Source organism: Poecile atricapillus, chromosome 4 (genome assembly GCF_030490865.1).
Source record: "Poecile atricapillus isolate bPoeAtr1 chromosome 4, bPoeAtr1.hap1, whole genome shotgun sequence".
In the NCBI taxonomy this organism is placed as follows: Eukaryota; Metazoa; Chordata; class Aves; order Passeriformes; family Paridae; genus Poecile; species Poecile atricapillus.
This window is the reverse complement of record NC_081252.1, coordinates 15,918,639-15,936,070: the sequence shown is the minus strand read 5'-3', so window position 1 is coordinate 15,936,070 and position 17,432 is coordinate 15,918,639. Positions and strand designations below refer to the sequence as shown.

The window sequence follows — 17,432 nt, the reverse complement described above, 5'->3', positions numbered from 1 at the left end:
GTTGGCTTTATTGCTTTACAGTTTGTTTGTAGATCAATAATGTGTTTATATTTTGCTATATTAACCTGATATACCTGCTTCCACAAAACATGGGAAAACACATTTGTTTTTAATGTGATGACTTCTTAAAAATTAGTTTTTCCAACACATACATAGTCAGTTGTTGTGACTGAAAATCTTACACGTAACCCGCCCATGAAAGCCTGGGGTTTTTTTCCTAGTTTCCTTTCCCAGCAACAGAAAGTTTCTATTAAGAAGGAAGTTTTCTTCAAAAGTAGCCCTTTTTCAGGCAAGTATTTCATCCAAGTTTGCTTTAACCATGAGTTTCTAACTTACAATGTTATTTCAGAGGCAATAGCAGTAGTTTTAGGCATGTGAAAATTTTACTATGTATTAAAAAGCAAGACGTGGAAATCAAATTATCTCTAATTTTTTTTTTTTTTTTTTTTTTTTTTTTTTTACCTTTTAAGGTATTCAGAGAATTGCAAATGAGCCAAAGCTGGAATTCAGTCTTGGTAAGATACAATTTTGAATTTTTTGACTTATAATGTCTGTGTGTAAGTTTTATATATATAGTGTTATACAGTGTGACATGTGATGTGTTTAAAAAAAATGAAGGTCTAGGTGGGAGAAGTGCCTTTGCATGCCTTTTGAAATGCTGATTTTAGTTTCTTACTTGGCTGGAATGGCTAAAAGTTTTTTGAATTCTCTAATGCTGTGCTGCACTACCAGGCTGAAAATCTGCCCAACAGCTTTGTGGATATAGTTTGTGAAATGCTACTTCTTTGGAAAAAGATATTTAATTTGAAGAATTTGAAACAGTATTCAGATAAAAGTACTGTTGCTTTACAGCAAACTTTAATCTAAATGCAATATTATTTGGTAGTGAAGAGGCAATGTAAATGTTTACCTGAATTTGACATTTTATACTTAGTATAAGTAGTTGGTATATGGGAACTATTTATTGCTATAGTATGTAACTAAATTGTTTTGGGAGATGTTCTATCAGCTCAAGCTTCTCCCTCCATTTAGAGGGTACAGAATGATTCAGATTGCTCAGTAAGTGAAGCAATCTAATTGAATAATCGTATATTTGCAATACAAGGTCAAGGAGCACAATATGTCTGCCCAAATTGTGCAAAACAAGCTTGGCTACTTTTCACTGTTCTTTCAGTGCAAAAGCTTTGAAGCCTTTGAAATAATATGTGAAATAATTATTTGCTGTAGAAGCACTAAGCACAATAATTCTGTGTGGGAAATGATAATTAGGTTTAGTTGATTAGTGGCTGGACTCTCCTCAGGGTCTTAGCCAACTGAAATGACTCTGTGATTATTCCCTGCTCCTGTGTAGTCACAAATAGTGTAGCTTTTGAAATATTTGATATGTGCCTTCTGCATTCTCAACTGAAACTTGTCAGATTTGTTATGATTTTTATATCCATATGACCTGTGAATATTTATCTGACATTGTGTAGCTGTACACTGAGAAACTTTAACTCAGCGTTACTCAGTATCTGTTAAATTAACTCTGGTATAAAAACTTTCATAATATCTGTTGCAAAAAAGTGTAAAGGGGAGATTGAAATATAGATAACTGTAAGCAGAATATTGTACAAATATCAATTAGACTCCACTATTTGGAGAATTCAAGTAGTCTACAAACAAATATCCTTCAGAAACCCCAAACACAGCAAACAGGATGGCATCAGTGATGTGACTGCAGGCTCTGTTTCTGCCCCTTGTATTTTGGGAGCTTCTTTCCTGGCCTTGTCCTTGGAACTGGGTTACACTCAGCTTGTGTGCTGCTGCAACTACACTGACTGAAAAGCTGATGCCTTAAAACTGTGCCCTGTGGGACAGACGCAGTTCTACTTGATACAACCATTTTTAGAGTACCTTAGTTTTTTTCTATGTATTTTTATCTGTATGTCTTTTAAAAAATTAGATAGTTATGGCATTACAAAAAATTTTCTTGAGTAAGTCATGGGGTTTATTTCTGCATAGACTATTTCTGAAAAAATTGCTAAATGTTGGCATGGAACAACGTCCTCATTCTCTGTTGGGGAGAATCACCATGGTATAATAATCGTTAAGAGTGGATTTAACTTTTCTGTGCATTTCTGTTTACATTTTATAGGTGATGTGACTGTAGCATTTGGGCAGAGCCAGTAATTGCAGTGTTCCAGCAATAACAAACTTCCACTCTGGTGTAGCGTAGGAGAGGAAGGAAGGTGCTACAGGCACTGACTGCAAATTAGATGAGCAGTGCTTCAGGAGAAGTTGCTTTCAGTGATAAATGTGCCCCAGCAGGCAGAAGTGTAAAAACAAAGTAAAGGCATTTTCAGACTTGTTTGGGCTTGTGCTGGATGGATCTCTGTTCACTCAGTGTTTGTGTTTTGCATTGGGCTGTTTATACTAGGCATTTATGTTCTGTGATTTGTTCTGCAGCGTTATTGATTGAGTCATTGCAGCCCTGTGAAGGATCTTATACACTGGCTTCTGCTGCTGCTCAGGTAACAAATAGGAGTAGCAGCATAAACCTCTTGGTTTTGGCTGATACTCCTGTCCAGAGTCAGAAGTCAGGGATATTTGGCAACACAGGCAATTGTATAAAGGTGATTCTTAGTAATCCTTAAAGAGTACTACGTATTTAAGCATAACACATTTGCATTAGAGGAGTCCACCTTTAGTGACTGAACAGTCAATGAAATTCTTAGCAGTTATCCTTCTTACTGGAACATCAACATTCCCATACCAGCACTTCCTTGCTCTACCAACCCCAGTCACCAGCAGTGTGCTGTTTGTTTGTACAAATGTACAGCAGACACCTCCTGCTGATGAACAATTGAGCTGGCAAGGATGCATGTGCTGCGTGGCCCAACCAGTTAAAATTCCCCTGGCAAGGGCAGGCAGTGGAGACGCCCCCGTGCTGTTCACCTGGTTACTGGCAGGGCTGGAAGGGATCTGCAGCCTGGCCTGTGCCCCTGGGGAATACCACTGCTGCTGGCAGGCCAACGACACTGCTTGACTGACACTATCCTTTGAGGGATTTTGTCTAATTAAAGACTTGGCATTCGCTTCAGCTAATCAAGGACTTCCAAGATCTCTCTCTGAGATGACCCAGAGCATGGTAAGCAGGGATGAGAGAGGAATTTGCTGCAAGCAAGCGCCACAGCTATGATGTGTGCCTGGCTTGGGTAACCAAGTCTTAGGGCTGTGTAAAGACATTTCAGCTTCATTAGGCTGGTATTTGACATTTAGAATTTGGAAGGCAAATCTAACAATTAATGATGTATAAAGCTGGTCTCTAGCCATGAAAGAATGGCTTATGCCTATAATTTTGTTCATATTTGTTGTATAATCAATATTATTATATTAATTAAGTAGCATACTGATACATATATATGCAAATAGACATTTGCTTATATCAGTTGATATACAGATATGTTTAAATATATTAAAAATTGTAACATCTCATAATTTTAGTTTCAGTCTCTTGTTACTTGTTGGTCAATAAATATCATTCAGAAATGGAACTTCAATAACTAAAACAAAATATTTTAAATAATATTTGAGTGCTGCCTAATAAATGAGTTTTGTTTAGGGACATTATATCTAAATGCTACTGTTCAATGTTTGAAGTTCTGATAATTAAATTTTGAAATAATGATATTAAAATTCTTCTTAGTGTTTTGTATTTTGTTGTGGTAGTTACCCTGCAACATCCTATGCCCATAATACTCTGGAAAGCATTCTCTTCATAAAATGTCTAAATATTGTCTTCTCTTATTTTATTTTGAAGTTCAATAAAGTGGCATTTTTTTTCTTTTTCCCTGAGGTTAAAGCAAATAATAAAGCTCACCTGAATTACAGTTTTCCACTGCAATACACTCAGCATTTTCAGGAGTATGCCTGTCTTGTAATATGGCTTTGGATTCAGAACATTCTTTAGACAAAGATTTTTAAGTTTTATGCTCCTGGGGACTTTTTGGAAATATGGCTGATTTCTGAACCTTGTAGCTGCTGCTAAGTTTAATTTTGCAAACCCTCTCTTTTTATTTGGCATTTTGGGTGTCTGTGTTCTGCATTCAGTTCCATGAAGCATTAGGAGGTAGGATATGAAAGCCTGTGCAGGGTGCTGAGTAGAGAGGAAGAGCAGAGCAAAAGGAATGAAACCAGATACTGGTCCTGGATAACAAACCAGTGAAACTGATAAAAATCTTTCTCATGACTTTGAAGTGTGCAGGGTTAGATCTCATATAGATGTTTATTTTGAAGCTACTCTTCTTGGTTACTTCTCTAAAATATCCTAGCCCTTGAGTCCCAGATCTAACTAAATATGTTGTGGGTTCCTGACTTCAAAGTAGCTGTGATAAATCAATGTGAAGTATGTGAGCCCAGCTGAAGTATGAGGCAATAGTTGTGGGAGATAAATTATATTGTGCATATTGATGAACACTGTTGTGAAGTTTTCAAGAGCTTATACTTCTAAGGGTATTTGATAGTGAACTGGCAAAGCAGCACAAAAAAACTGCAACAATCAGGAAAATGAGGGAGCAGGGTAGAATGCACAATTGGTCTAAGTGCTCAAACATGAACTCGGTAATGAACATGATGTTAATAGGGAGAAATAAATTAGAGAAAAAAAGGAAATAAGTTTGCTAGTTACTCTCTCAATAACCAACACAATTTTAGTGTTTTTGCATTTGTCTAATTGCTTAGAGTTGTGAAGAGAGAGCAAGGGATATGATGGCTGTAGTATGGTAATAATAACCAAAATAGCTGTATAGAAAGGAACGTCTCTGCACATATTGTAGCATATTCAGGTGGTAACTTTAATGACAGCCCCTGTCTGACATTTCCAAAAGTGATCTTTTTTTTTGCAAATATGTTAGGACAGTGAATTTGGAAGGACTGTTCTATTGTTGAGCAACTTCTAGGTACTTTTCAAAGTGTAATGTAAATCTTGTGATTATGTTTTTACAAAATCTCATTAAATAGTGCACAATTCACAGAAAACTTGAGAAAGTACTTGAAAGAATTAAAATTAAAAAATTCTAGGTTATTTGTTTATTCCTTTTACCAAATAGTGGGTTGATATAAAAGCAGTCAACCTGTAAATGCAGAAGATTTTATTCTCTACAATCTTATTTTTCCAAGTGATATAGTGATGCCTTCCCTTTGGAAAAGGTCTTGAAGCAGATTTAACTCTGCATACTGAACATAAATGGTACATCAGTGCTGCTCAAAGTGCACGACTAAATGATTTTTCCAATTCTGAAACATAATCTGGAGCTTTTTCAGCAGCAGCTGTTCCTGGAAGAATGATAAGCAGAAAGACTTGCTCTATCCTTACCACAAACTTGAAGCCAGTCTTGATCCTAGTAGAATTTCCCCACTTGGTTATCCTTCTACTTCATCAAGTTACGAGTTGGTGAATAAATGGTCTTTTTTGTGTTAGCCAAATAAAATTGTAAAAAAAGTCATCATCACGCTTTTGAGTAAATCTAAAAAGTGGTAATTTCTCTGTGAATCAAACTGATACTGTCACTTATTGCTGAGAGGTATTTATCCTCAAAACAAGTTGTAATGGCCATGTTAGAAACAATAGCAGAAAAAATACAAAAATGAAGGCTGGGTTTGTGAGTTTTAAATTTTATGTTATTTGTTCATTTTTTTTCTTTGTTGTTGTATCGATTTGCTGAATTTTACTTGAGTTTCTTCTGGTCCCACACAAATTCCATCTTCCACCAAACTGACTACTCAGGTTTTTTTACCTTAGTTTTACTGATGCATATTAGATACAGTTACATCCCAGCAAAAAATAGTAAATAAAAGATTTCCTTTAATTTAATTTAAATTAATTAGTGTAAATTCATTTAATTTAAACTGAACAGAAAAGATTCAGGATGTAGAAAAGCTACCACGTGAATGGAAAGAATGCTCTTGTTCTCCTCTGGGACCTATTTATTTGACTTCTGTCTGCTTTAAGACTTGCACTGTAGCATAAGATGCCTTAAATTCTTATTATTCTTAGTAACTCAGTGTTGCTAGGATGAGTCCTTTTTTGACTGAAAGGAATCCTCCCAAAGAGAGAGCAATTCAAGCACACTCTGAGACTGTGTTGGCATGTTTTGACTTAGCACTTGTAATGTTTTTGCAGTAACTATTGCAGGAATTTCTTCTTTCCCCACTTCATCAGGAGAACTTGAGTTAACTTGCAGTTGGTTTCAGTGCAGATAAAGCAACAAGTGAAACAGTCTTCCAAAAAAAGTTCTAAGGTAGTGAATGCCTATCATTTTTCACATCATGCTGTCACTTCTCTTTGCAATCAGTATTTGATGATGGATAATGCAAATTGTTGAGTGATGTTGAGTTAGTGACCCCTGATGAGAGTCAGCTCTTCTTGCTCTTCTTGCTCCTGCATTCTCTGGCACTCGCAGTAAGCTTTCTTTGCTATATGCAGACATTGTGTGAACACTGCTGAAAAGTGATTTGAGAGCAGATTTGCCAATACCCCACATCATTTTTTATCCACCTCTCCTCCCACAGTACTTTGCTCACTTTAAAGAAGGCTTTTGGGATTCTGTGATAGCCCTTGCCACACTGAACCTTACTGTTTGGGGTTTTTAAATAGGTGGCTTTCAGAAGCACTGCTCCGTTGTCACTCTGCGCCTCTTTAAAGCATGAGTTCTGAATTTCGCATGTTGCATACTCTGTCAGGAAAAAAAAAATGCCCAAAACTGTCTAGATACTACCATCAAGACTTGGTAATGTTGGAAAAAAAAAAAAATCGAGGAAATGGGATGTGTGTGGGGTAGGATGTCTGTGTGGCATGGATGCATACCCCAAAAAGCTCAAACCCAGAATCCTTTTCAAAAACTCATATACTTGTTTGGTATTTTTTTCAGGTTAAGTGGGTTTGTAGTCCTAGAGAATTAGGCTGGATTTTTAAATCTGTACCTGTAGGCACTGTAATTCTAGAAATTTATCCTTCAATCCCCTTAGGGCAGGGATCGTCTTCATTTGCATTGCAGCTAGAGAAGCAGGATGCTGTCATGGTCCTTAAATATTAATCTATATTAATTGTAGGGCTTAATATGCAAGGACTCAAAAATTCCAGTAATGAAAGATGGGAATCTGTACAGTTAGCATTCTCTCTACATCTTGCATATTAAGAGAAACTGAAAATTCTGTTTATAATACTATGTACTTTACAGTTAAATAGAGTTCTTCATGGAATTATCTATATAGAGAGTTAGATATCTATTCTATGTAGTCCATAAATATGAAAATTTGCTTTGTTGCTGAAAACCCATTATATCTAGAGTAGCATTACTCATTTTTGTGTGTTACCTACTTGGTTTCTGTGTCAGTAAGCAATTCCTAGTAGAAGTAGTCACATGTTGCATTCTGCTGCAGCTGCAGGATCAAGTCCAGGGAGGTTATGGATTCTGGTGGCCGACATGGGACTCAACGAGACATGTTTCTGCTTGGTTGATCTCAGGAAACCATTTTTTCAACACAGAAACAAATTCAGATTAAATCCAGAGACAGAGAGCCCAGAATAGAGGCAGGGTAGGGGTTTTATGGGACTGAGCCACAGTGGAGTTTAAGGTTGGAGTCTAATAGGGACATAGGAAGGGAGAAGCTCCAGGGGCACAGAACCAATCAGAACACCCTGGGCTGCCACCCCACGAGGGTCTGGGGTTGGGGAAACTCTTCCTGGGCTCACAGGGCCCATCCCCAGAGGCCAAGGGTCTCACTTTAACAATGCTTATCTGAAACAAAATCTTTGCCTCCCTGGGTGGGGGCACCCCACAGTCACAGAAATATTTCCAACTTGTCAGCATCCATTGATACTTAATGATTTTCATTAACCAGCTTTGACTTGTGTAAATCAATTTCTGTGTAGGTGTTAGAAATTAAAATTCTGCATTACAGGGTGCTATGTAAAAGTTAGTCCCCGCAGTGGGCTCGTTAAATGCAGGGATGTTTATTTGCTCTGAAGTGGGTCAGAGCAGAGGATGAACCAGCATGAGCAAACAAATCATTACTGTATGTATTCCAGTGTGATAGATTTACAGAAATCTGCTGATGTGCTGATGCAAGTAGAAAGCATGAGGATGTTTTAAGTATCAATATTAAACCCAGTGCAAACTGAATTTCAGGCAGTTTTCTTCCATTCTGCTCCATGAAATTGAAGGATTTCCTGTTTCCAGAAGCTTTTGCTTTTCCTTTTAAGAAAAAAATTGTATTTGAACTACCAGGAGAATGTGGTTTACAACCTTGTAAATATAGGTATGTATAAATCAGGGCTGTGACTAAGGAAAACTTTTAAATCTGATAGCATAAAGATTCTCACAGCAACTTTCACATGTTTCGATATAAACACTTATCTAGAGATACATTTCGAATAGCAATGGCTAATCTGTTTAGAGAGGAGTTTGTAGATACCTGAATTTGAAAAGCTATTTAACAGTTGAAAGGGTTTTTTGGAATTTAGCCATTTTGTGAGACAGGGGTTTATCATCTTAGCTCTCAAATGATGCAGCAGATAATGGATTAAATTCTGTCAGAAATGTATAAATTCTGAAATCTTGTCAGTTAGCAAACTGCCGCATTTATAAGTCCAGGGTTAAAAAAGGAGGATAAGACTAGGAAGGACCTTTATTTTTCAAACCTTAAATAAATAAAATTGGTAAGCTTCTTGAAAATCAATTTTTTTTCTGAAAATGCTGCTTTTGTGTCTATGGAATGTTTTTCTCATGGACTTCGCAATTGTTGTCTCATGATTGCAAAATTCCTTTTATCCAAAATTTTGCAGACAAGATTGTGTCTATGCTGAAAACTGTTATGCTTTCTGTGAAGAGGGGTCCCAGCTCAGTATCCCAGTGAGGCAGGCTGCTAGAAAGAGATTAATTACAAGAGCTCAATCTTCGCACAGGTTCATCTACCTCATTCCATGCTGCTTTGCCTGAACTATTTCTAGTTTCTGAGGTAATATATAATGATAATTTGTAAGGCTGATTGAAAGTTATGTAGGAAAAGGGCTCCAGAATTACCTAAGAGTTTACAGACATAGGTAGAGATTTAATGCAATTCTCTCAAAATGGAGCTTTCGTATAAAGTTTTTCTCACTTGGGTGTTAATAAACCACCAACAAATAACTCAGTGGATTACTTAATTTGTCCTTTAGTATTTTCACAAGCATAATGCTTGGCTTTTGAATTATTGGGTGTTCTGCTGAATGTGACATTAATTTTTTCAATTATTTTAATGAAATGGAAAACGTCTCTTTCCAGGGTATTTTTAAACCAGTTCATAGGAAAGTAGGATTAAAGATCACTGTGTTAGAGAAAAGTTATTTTTGGCACACGCTGCTGCTCTTTTTTTCATCATATTTTTTTCTTCCTGCTTTTTCCCAAAAATACACCTCCTGCTGTGCATACTTTTTCCTATTTGTCTTGCTGGTCTATGTGTTCTTTCCAGTTCAATATTTGAACCTGATTCTCTGAAATGAGGCTCTTCAGATTCCCTAGGACTGCTCCCACATAGGTGTGGTAGATCTGACTAAGATTTGACTTGCAGGGGGCTTGTCTGCACTTACACAAATGTGTGCACTTCCTTTGCCCCTGCAGGCTTTGGGATGTTGAGTAGCAGAAAGAGAGCAAGGGGGAAAAGATATGGCAGTTCAGTGGCTGAGCTGAGAAGGGAAGAACTGTGGTCTTCTACCTGGCAGTTTTTTGCTTTCCTGCCATGGAAGGAGATTTTCCAGGCAGCATCTTCGCAGTGAGAGTGGCCCTGAGCACACTGTCCCATTGTATCACCACACATCCACAGGGACAGCCCCTAAGTGACCAGATGTCTTTGTGCTTACCTGCTACAAAATAAATCTATGACTGACTTCTCTGTGGGTCCACGAAACTTGTCTGAATGAAGAAGACTATTTAGATCCTTATTGAGAATGTTTTCTTTCGCAGATATTTGTACACAGAGAGCAACAAGCCAAATAAGGATGAATTGCTCCTTTGTTGTTATAGAAAGCTCTATAAGACTTCCTTACCTACAACTGAGATTTGGATGGCGATCCTGACCCTGCTGCCTCTTCCAATCTTTCCCTGCCTCCCAGGAAGCTGGGATTGAACACAATAGATTTTTTTTTTCTTAACTCCTTAACTGTGTTGTTGTCAGGGAAGCTTAAAAGGTATACAGTGTCTGCACAATGTTGTCAGCAATAGATGTTGATCTTCTCCACAGATTTCTTCACAAATCTTTTAAAACTACACTGTTTTTTCTAGAAACCATGTTTTTTTCATCAAACCGCAAAGTCTGGTAGCATTAAAATTTTAAACTTTATATCGCCTTAAAAAAAGAAATGGTCTGTACCACTAAGTTTGCTGAAGAGTCATTTTTAGTGTCCCTGGTTGTGTGCTTCAGTGCCTGACATCTTAGTTTTCTCTGCTGCTGCTTAATGGCCCTTGAAGTCCTGGGATTTTTTCTAGGCATGAACAAGAAATAAATTTTATTTTGGAATTACTGGACAGGAATGATAGGGATTTTTTTTTTACTGTGAGGGTGGTCAAGCACTGGCACAGATGACCTTGGGAGGTTGTGAAGTCTCTGTCCTTGGATGTTGTGAGCACTCAAGTGGATGCAGCCTGCTGTGGCTGACCCTGCTTGGGCAGAGGGGTTGGACTTGTTAAGCTGAAGGCTGATTTGAACATCTCTGTGGCAGTGATTTGTCATGTAATTTTCCAGAAAGAGTTTGGAGGCTTCTCAGAGCTGGTGATGATTTCTTTGACATTGACTCCTTCAACATTCTGTACTGTATATGGACAGTAAAGTATCTGTTGATCCTTACTGTTGTTGATTCCTTGCTTGTGATCTAAAAAAATCTTCAGGATCTCTAAATATTCACTTATAGTTATGTTGAAATTAGACTATTTAAGATTATTGCTATCTATGTGGACTCAAGTTCTTCTAGGGAACTTCCACCCTTGCATCATAATTAAATTGTAATGTGGGGCACACAGAAAATATCATAAAAGATTTAAGAGCAGCTTGAATTGCCTTTCTTTTTTGGGCAAAGATGGTCAGGACTGGATAGAGTCGGCTATTGTTAAATTAGTTTTGCTGTTGGCCTGGATAATATGTTACTGGTGCTCATTTTTATGAATTTTTGTATATGTACAAAATTATGTTTATTTTTTTCTGTATATTCTCCCAATGAGGAGTTATTTGTGGAAATGTTTGCAAAATAAAAGCTTGAAGTAAAATATGTATTTGCAGCAGTGGTGTTGGCCACGATTAAAATTGAAATGGACTTTTAACCTGAGTTGAAACTCTTATCCCTTTCTCTGTGAAGAAAAGAATTTGTGGCAAAGACAAAATAAGCTGAGGATGACTGTTAAGTGATTAATGCTGTTTTTCCAGTAGGGTGGACCTCAGTTCTGGAGGGATGATGGACAGGTACCTGAGTTCAGTGGTACTGGAATGTAAAAAAGTATATGTTAAATACCAAATTATAATTATATTTTGTACCCTCTATGCCTGCTGCCAGGAAAATCTTCCTTATTTTGCAATCAAGGTGAGACAGCTTTGAGTAGATACAAGCAGACTCTCAAGTCTTCCTCCCCTTTGTGTAATTGTTTGCAGCTTTTTGTGTTTTGCAGCTGTTATGTTAGAGGTGGGCAGAATGCTAAACCTGTGGATCTGCTCCGTATGTGACCCCTTTCGGGTCCAGTGAATCTAGAAAGGCACTGGCCCCATTCTCCTTCAGATGCCCTCTGGGTGTGTTGTGAAGGAAATCAGCAGTGATGTTTTTGCAGAATGTGGACGAGCAGCTGTGCCAGCCCGAGTCTGTCAGGAGAGGTGTGTGGTTTTCAGATCCTGACAGGGCCAGAGGGGTGGGCTTGGAGCTGCTCTGTGTCGTCAGGGCTGAGACAGTCGGGATTTGCCCCGGAGCCAACCTGCAGGTGCGTAGGGACCTCCTACAGTTCCAAGCTTAAATACTTGGGGACTTCAAATACCTCCAAAGCCAGGTAGCAGCTGTGTGTAGGCTCAGAGTATTCTGTTTAAAACACACTCGTGGATATCTCTGGCTTGTTGAGAGTTTGCTTTCAACTTTTTTACTGTCACTTTTTGCAGTTGGTCTTTTCTAACCTTCAGCCCAGGATGTAAAACACTTAATGAAAAATTGCCTGGAGAATTCCTTCCATATCTTTCCTTGTGTATCTTTCTCTGTGAAGGTAAAGTCACCTCATAATTCCAAAAGGGTAGAGATTATTTCGAAGACAAAAAGCAAGCAAATGATTTACAGGTTATAGTAGTCATAGAGTTGGTGCTTCTTGTGAAGAATGGTAATGACTAAACAGAAATGGAGCAACTCTCTGTTGTTAGGCCAAAAATATATTAACTGAAAACATCTTTAATAACTCAAAGCATGATAGCTCTTGACTTTCGTGACTCTAATGGTACTTCGCTGTGTTAGCTGAATATTTGTGTTTCAAGCAGCAGTTGTTAAATACATCTCTGAATATGCCAATATAAATAATTGGAGTAACACTTTCATGTTATAAAACATTTTCCAATGGACTTGTTTTTAGTCCTTATACATGGAAACAGAAATTACATAAATAGAAAAACGTTGAATTAATAGAAGACTAAAGTCATCCTCCCCTTTTGAACACATTAGTTATAGATGTACTTATTTTTGGAAATTCCGAAATTCATGTCCTGCAGTAAGATTTGACTCAAAAATCGGGTTCTCCAGCAGGCCCTGAGAAAACTGGAATTCTATATAGAATAGCACAAAATCCCATACAACACTAGATACAGCTTGACTAGCAGACTGACCCGAGGTGCTTTACTGAAAACAAATAAAATGCTTAAAGAATGCTTTTCTTCATTGTTTTACCCTTATGCCCTGTGGCCAATAAATTTTCTAGTCCAGTTATGGACACTTTAATTATTATTATCAACCATAGTTTTAGAGTGGTATTTGCCTGTTATGTGGAATATAATAAAGAAGCATTTTTAAAATTTACGCCAATCTTGTTCCAATGTTCAAAACAAGCTTAAGGTTTAATCTGGAATTCTGTTGATTTTATTATTAATTTCTGACAGACTGAAGGAGTGCAGAATTTCATTATGAATGTTAAGAAGAATTTACTGTTAGCATTCCTTGAAGATGAGAATTCTTCTCACCTGAGAAGCTGAGGACTGTTGTCTGTAGGATTGTAAATTAGCTGCTTTAAAACTGAAGTGGGCTAGCACTGTTTTCAACTTTGAGATGAAGAGCTGCAATACCCTGGTAAATCAGGATTTAGAGCTCAAATCTGCTAGGGGGTGTCTCTACAGAGACAAATAAAAGCTTGTTGTTGTTGGAGTTTTTTTGGGGTTGTTTTTGGTTTTGTTTTTTGTTTTTTTCTTTTTTATCCTAAACTAATATTTCTTCGTACGAATGAGTGGAAATAATTTACAATTATATTTCTGTGAAGAAGTCAGTTATGACTTTACATGTGTCAGCATATCAAAATCAGGCAGTTTCAAATTTGCATGTAAATAACCATAATTCACCCTTGAAGAAACTTCTGCTAGAAATGAGTGTATTTGTAGTATAAGGATCAAATTTTCTGTTTTGGGTCTTTTTCCTTTGTAGAAATCATTAACGTATTCCCTTTTAAATAGTCTTCAACATACAAACTGCGCAGTTAAAAATTTAGAGTAATTATGAGCCAGTATCTTGGAGGGGAAATGAGATTGGTGTTGCAATTGAAGAAACTACAAATACAAATGTATGTGCTGCTTTAAAAATGTTACTTTAAAATAACATCTAGGCAATCACAACAGCTACAGTCACTATGGTGTTTTTCGCCCTGTTATTTTTAGAAGGTTGTTTTTCTGTCCCACCAGAGTTCTCATGGCTGAGGTACATTTTTTGGAGAAGTTTAGGACTAAAGGTTATTCCTTCAGAATATGCAAGTAAACAAATAGAAGATGGTCATGGGAGATGGATTCTTCAAAGCTCATCCTCTGACATGATCCTTGACCTGTGAGGTTTTATTTTTTCTGGACTCCGTCATTTATGTGAAAAAAATACAAATATATATTTTCTAAAATTCCTTATGAAGGAGCTCTACTTGCTATCTCTACTTTGCTATAGTCCCATGCTATTAAACAATCAAAATTACTGGTCAGAATGACTGCTTCAAAGTCCTCTGAAGAGTTTATCATTGTCTCTTATCTGGACTTTCAATTTAGGTATTAATCCAGAATTGCCACCTTTTCTAACAAGGCTTACTTATGTTAGAACATCTTCTCCTTTTAACTAAAGTTTGAATGCAGATTATGTAACATTTATCAAGCATTTCCCTACCAGGAAATTTAATCATTACTGGACTAAAAGTGATTGTTCTGGATTGCAGAAATCTATTTTCTCCTTTGATTAAAAGTGTGTCTTGCTCTTCTTTGCCTTGTCTTTGAAGTGTATTTTAGTCTGCTTTCCTTTGAGATGTGTGGGTTTTGTTTTGCTAAAAGGTCACCTCTGGCATATTGGAGGGATTAGTCAGTGCTTTGCATTGTATTTTCTGTAGAGGACTATCTTTTTAGGCTGTCTCACTGGTCATTTCCAACATCAGGCACTTATGCAATGAGAACCAATTGTGAATCAGCCTGACATTTTGGGAACCCAGCAGAGTGCAGAGTTAAAAATGAAAAAAAAAAATGACAAACATATAGGTAAATCATACACTGCCACATTTTACCTCTTTTGAACACCACATGTGGAGAGTACTACAGGGCTCAAACATTCCTACTACCTTCCCTTAGGATATATTGAGAAGGTGGTTGTGGTGAGTTTTTTAAATTGTTTATTTTGTTGGGTTTTTTTAATCTTTATGAAGTTGAAAGTACATAATTTTCTTGTCCCCTTCCTTGGCACAATAAAAGGAGGGAACACAGCCCTTCTCACACAGGTGAATCTTAAAGCTGTTCAGTAAGACAATAAACCTACAGTCTTTTATTATTCTCTGTCTTTTCTTTTGTGAGTTACTGTTGTTAATATAGCTCCCTACTGCATCTTGTCCTGGCATCTTCATTTGATTACCTTTACTATGTAACATTTTTACTTAAAGATGGAATTAATATTTTATTCACCAGCAGAGTCTCATGGGCATCATCAGTACTGTGGCCATCAATTAGCTTACAGTTAATTACAGAGCTGGCTCCAGAGAATTTTACACAAAGTCCTTAATACAGCCTTTAAATCTGCAGTGTTTCTTACATGTACTTATATCAATGTTAACATCAGCTGGTTTGGGTGGCTTGTCCAGGCTGCGGGTGGATTATTTCCACCTGAGGGCTGGGCTCCTGTAGCTGGGCTTCCACCCAGGAGCCAGAGTAGCTCCCTTACAACTGCTCAGAGCATTTTAAAAGATTTCGGCCTGCTTAGAGCTCTTCCTGAACCTTCTTGTCTGCTGTAGTTGCTGGACTGTGCTGCCTTCCTTTGTTTTGTGAGGGGAGCTTCTTTCCTCGCCAAGCCTGAAAGTATCTTGTAAAGATGCATATTGTGACATGGATTTGGAGTCAGACTAAGCAACAGCTGAATTTTCTTTACAGATTAGAGAAAAATCCTGTCTTTACAGTGTTGTAAAGTAATACTGCACACTGAGGATCAAACCCATGTAATGCTGCACTTGACAACTGGTATAGCAGTGAATAAATGCTCATGTCAAAGGAAGTGATGGGTGCTGTTGTAATAAAAACAAGTATGGTAGACTGAAAGCTTTGAGACTTGGCACTTTTGTGTATTTTCATCTTCTTGTGGTGCTGATGTATTTACTTACATTTATTTTATTTCCAAATAAATGGAAAGTGTTAGGAACCAGCAGAATATATTTTAGTTATAAGATCTGAAAGAAATTGGTATAGGTTCTAATTGTTTTCTGTGAGGTTATGGTATAAAGAAGGTCATAGTTCAAAGCAAAATGGAAGTCTGCTTACAATTTGCAGATCTTCTAATTCTTCATCTGGTACTTTAACTTGTAACCACTCTATTTTTTGGATAGTGAGAAATCTGTGAGAGAAATTACATCAAGATTACTTCTTCATTAGATACTTGATATGACAATATTAGAAAAAGGTGAAGAAAGAAATGGTATTTATTTCTTTTTCCATGAAGATATAACCCTTTTGTGGTATTCTGAAATAACAACAACACGAAAATGAATTGCAGCCTTGGAATAGCAGTATCAAAATTGATTTTGCTATGAATATATCTTGGAGTGTAGTAATGTAATAGCAAGCTTTTGTAAGGCTTCAAGCCCTTTCCCCCCACCCCTCTTTTCTTTACTTTTCTCACTAGAAAACTGAAGATCAGTCTAAATATCATTAGGAGGTGGTGCCATGAGTAGAATAGTTTTGAACAGAAGGAAAGAGGATAATTGATAATCTAAAGCAAGCAGCAAGAGGTTTGCTTTGCTGTCACAAGTCTACTACAGCATGTCAGAGAAAGATTTCTGTGCTGTTAGTCATAGTACGCTCAGTAAGAAAATGCAGTCTTTTTGGGGAAAATGATATTTTTGTAATTATTTGAAAGAGATATGCAGAGATGCCTATTCTCAGACACATTTTCAAAAATTAAAGAAGTTCAAAAATCTTGATCAGAAGCAGTTTTTTTCATTACTTAAGGAGCTTTCCTAAGCCAAGCTGGAAGTTCTCTTCTTGTTGCTGACATCTAAAGCATGAAGATGATAGAATTCAGTTCTCCACAACTGCGAATAAAGCTGGAGCAGGATTGTAGATGTGCTGGAACAGATCATCTGATGTTAGCAGCAGATCAATGCACAACAAATGTAAATAGCACTGAATGGATGCTTAACACATGTAACCACGCATTCGCTCCTGCACTGCAGATATGGTGCCTGTGAGCTGTGTTGATCCAGTCAGCCTATTTCCTGAGCCTCTTGCATTTATCATACTTAAACTCCTAAGTATCTGGGGTTGTCCAGACTAAATAGCAAAGCTGTAAGAGGAAGCAGGCCTGTTCTAGCACATCAGAAGATTTTAAATCCCTTCTCAGGAAATGCTGGCAATAGCAATAAAAAGTTGCAGATTAAGCCTTTGCATTGCTGAGGAAACTTCCCTGTCTGACCATCCAAGGACCACTGGCAGTCACACTCCACAACCTGAGCTGGGATCAAAGCCCCTTTGCAGCTACATTCCCCACACCCACACAGGCCTTACTCAGAAATAGATCACTTCTGATTTTCATGATAATTCTAACCAGGTTAATCACCTCACCTACAAATAAGATGATGAGTGCAGCTGGCAACTCAACTCATGGGCATGATCACTTATCCCTACCCTCATGCATTTCCCCCCAGCAGCATTCATGTGTATCTTATTTCAATGATTCATAAATAATCATG

General features: G+C 37.3%; 1 protein-coding gene across 1 annotated transcript in view; it reads left to right on the top strand.

The window, feature by feature from the left end:
- Nucleotides 1-17,432, top strand: part of INPP4B (inositol polyphosphate-4-phosphatase type II B) — a 309,603-nt gene that overhangs the window by 108,979 nt on the left and 183,192 nt on the right. Inside the window, exon 5 of the mRNA XM_058837251.1 lies at nt 471-515. Within this exon, the coding sequence (XP_058693234.1) occupies nt 471-515 (45 nt within the window). The remainder of the gene's footprint in view (nt 1-470; nt 516-17,432) is intronic.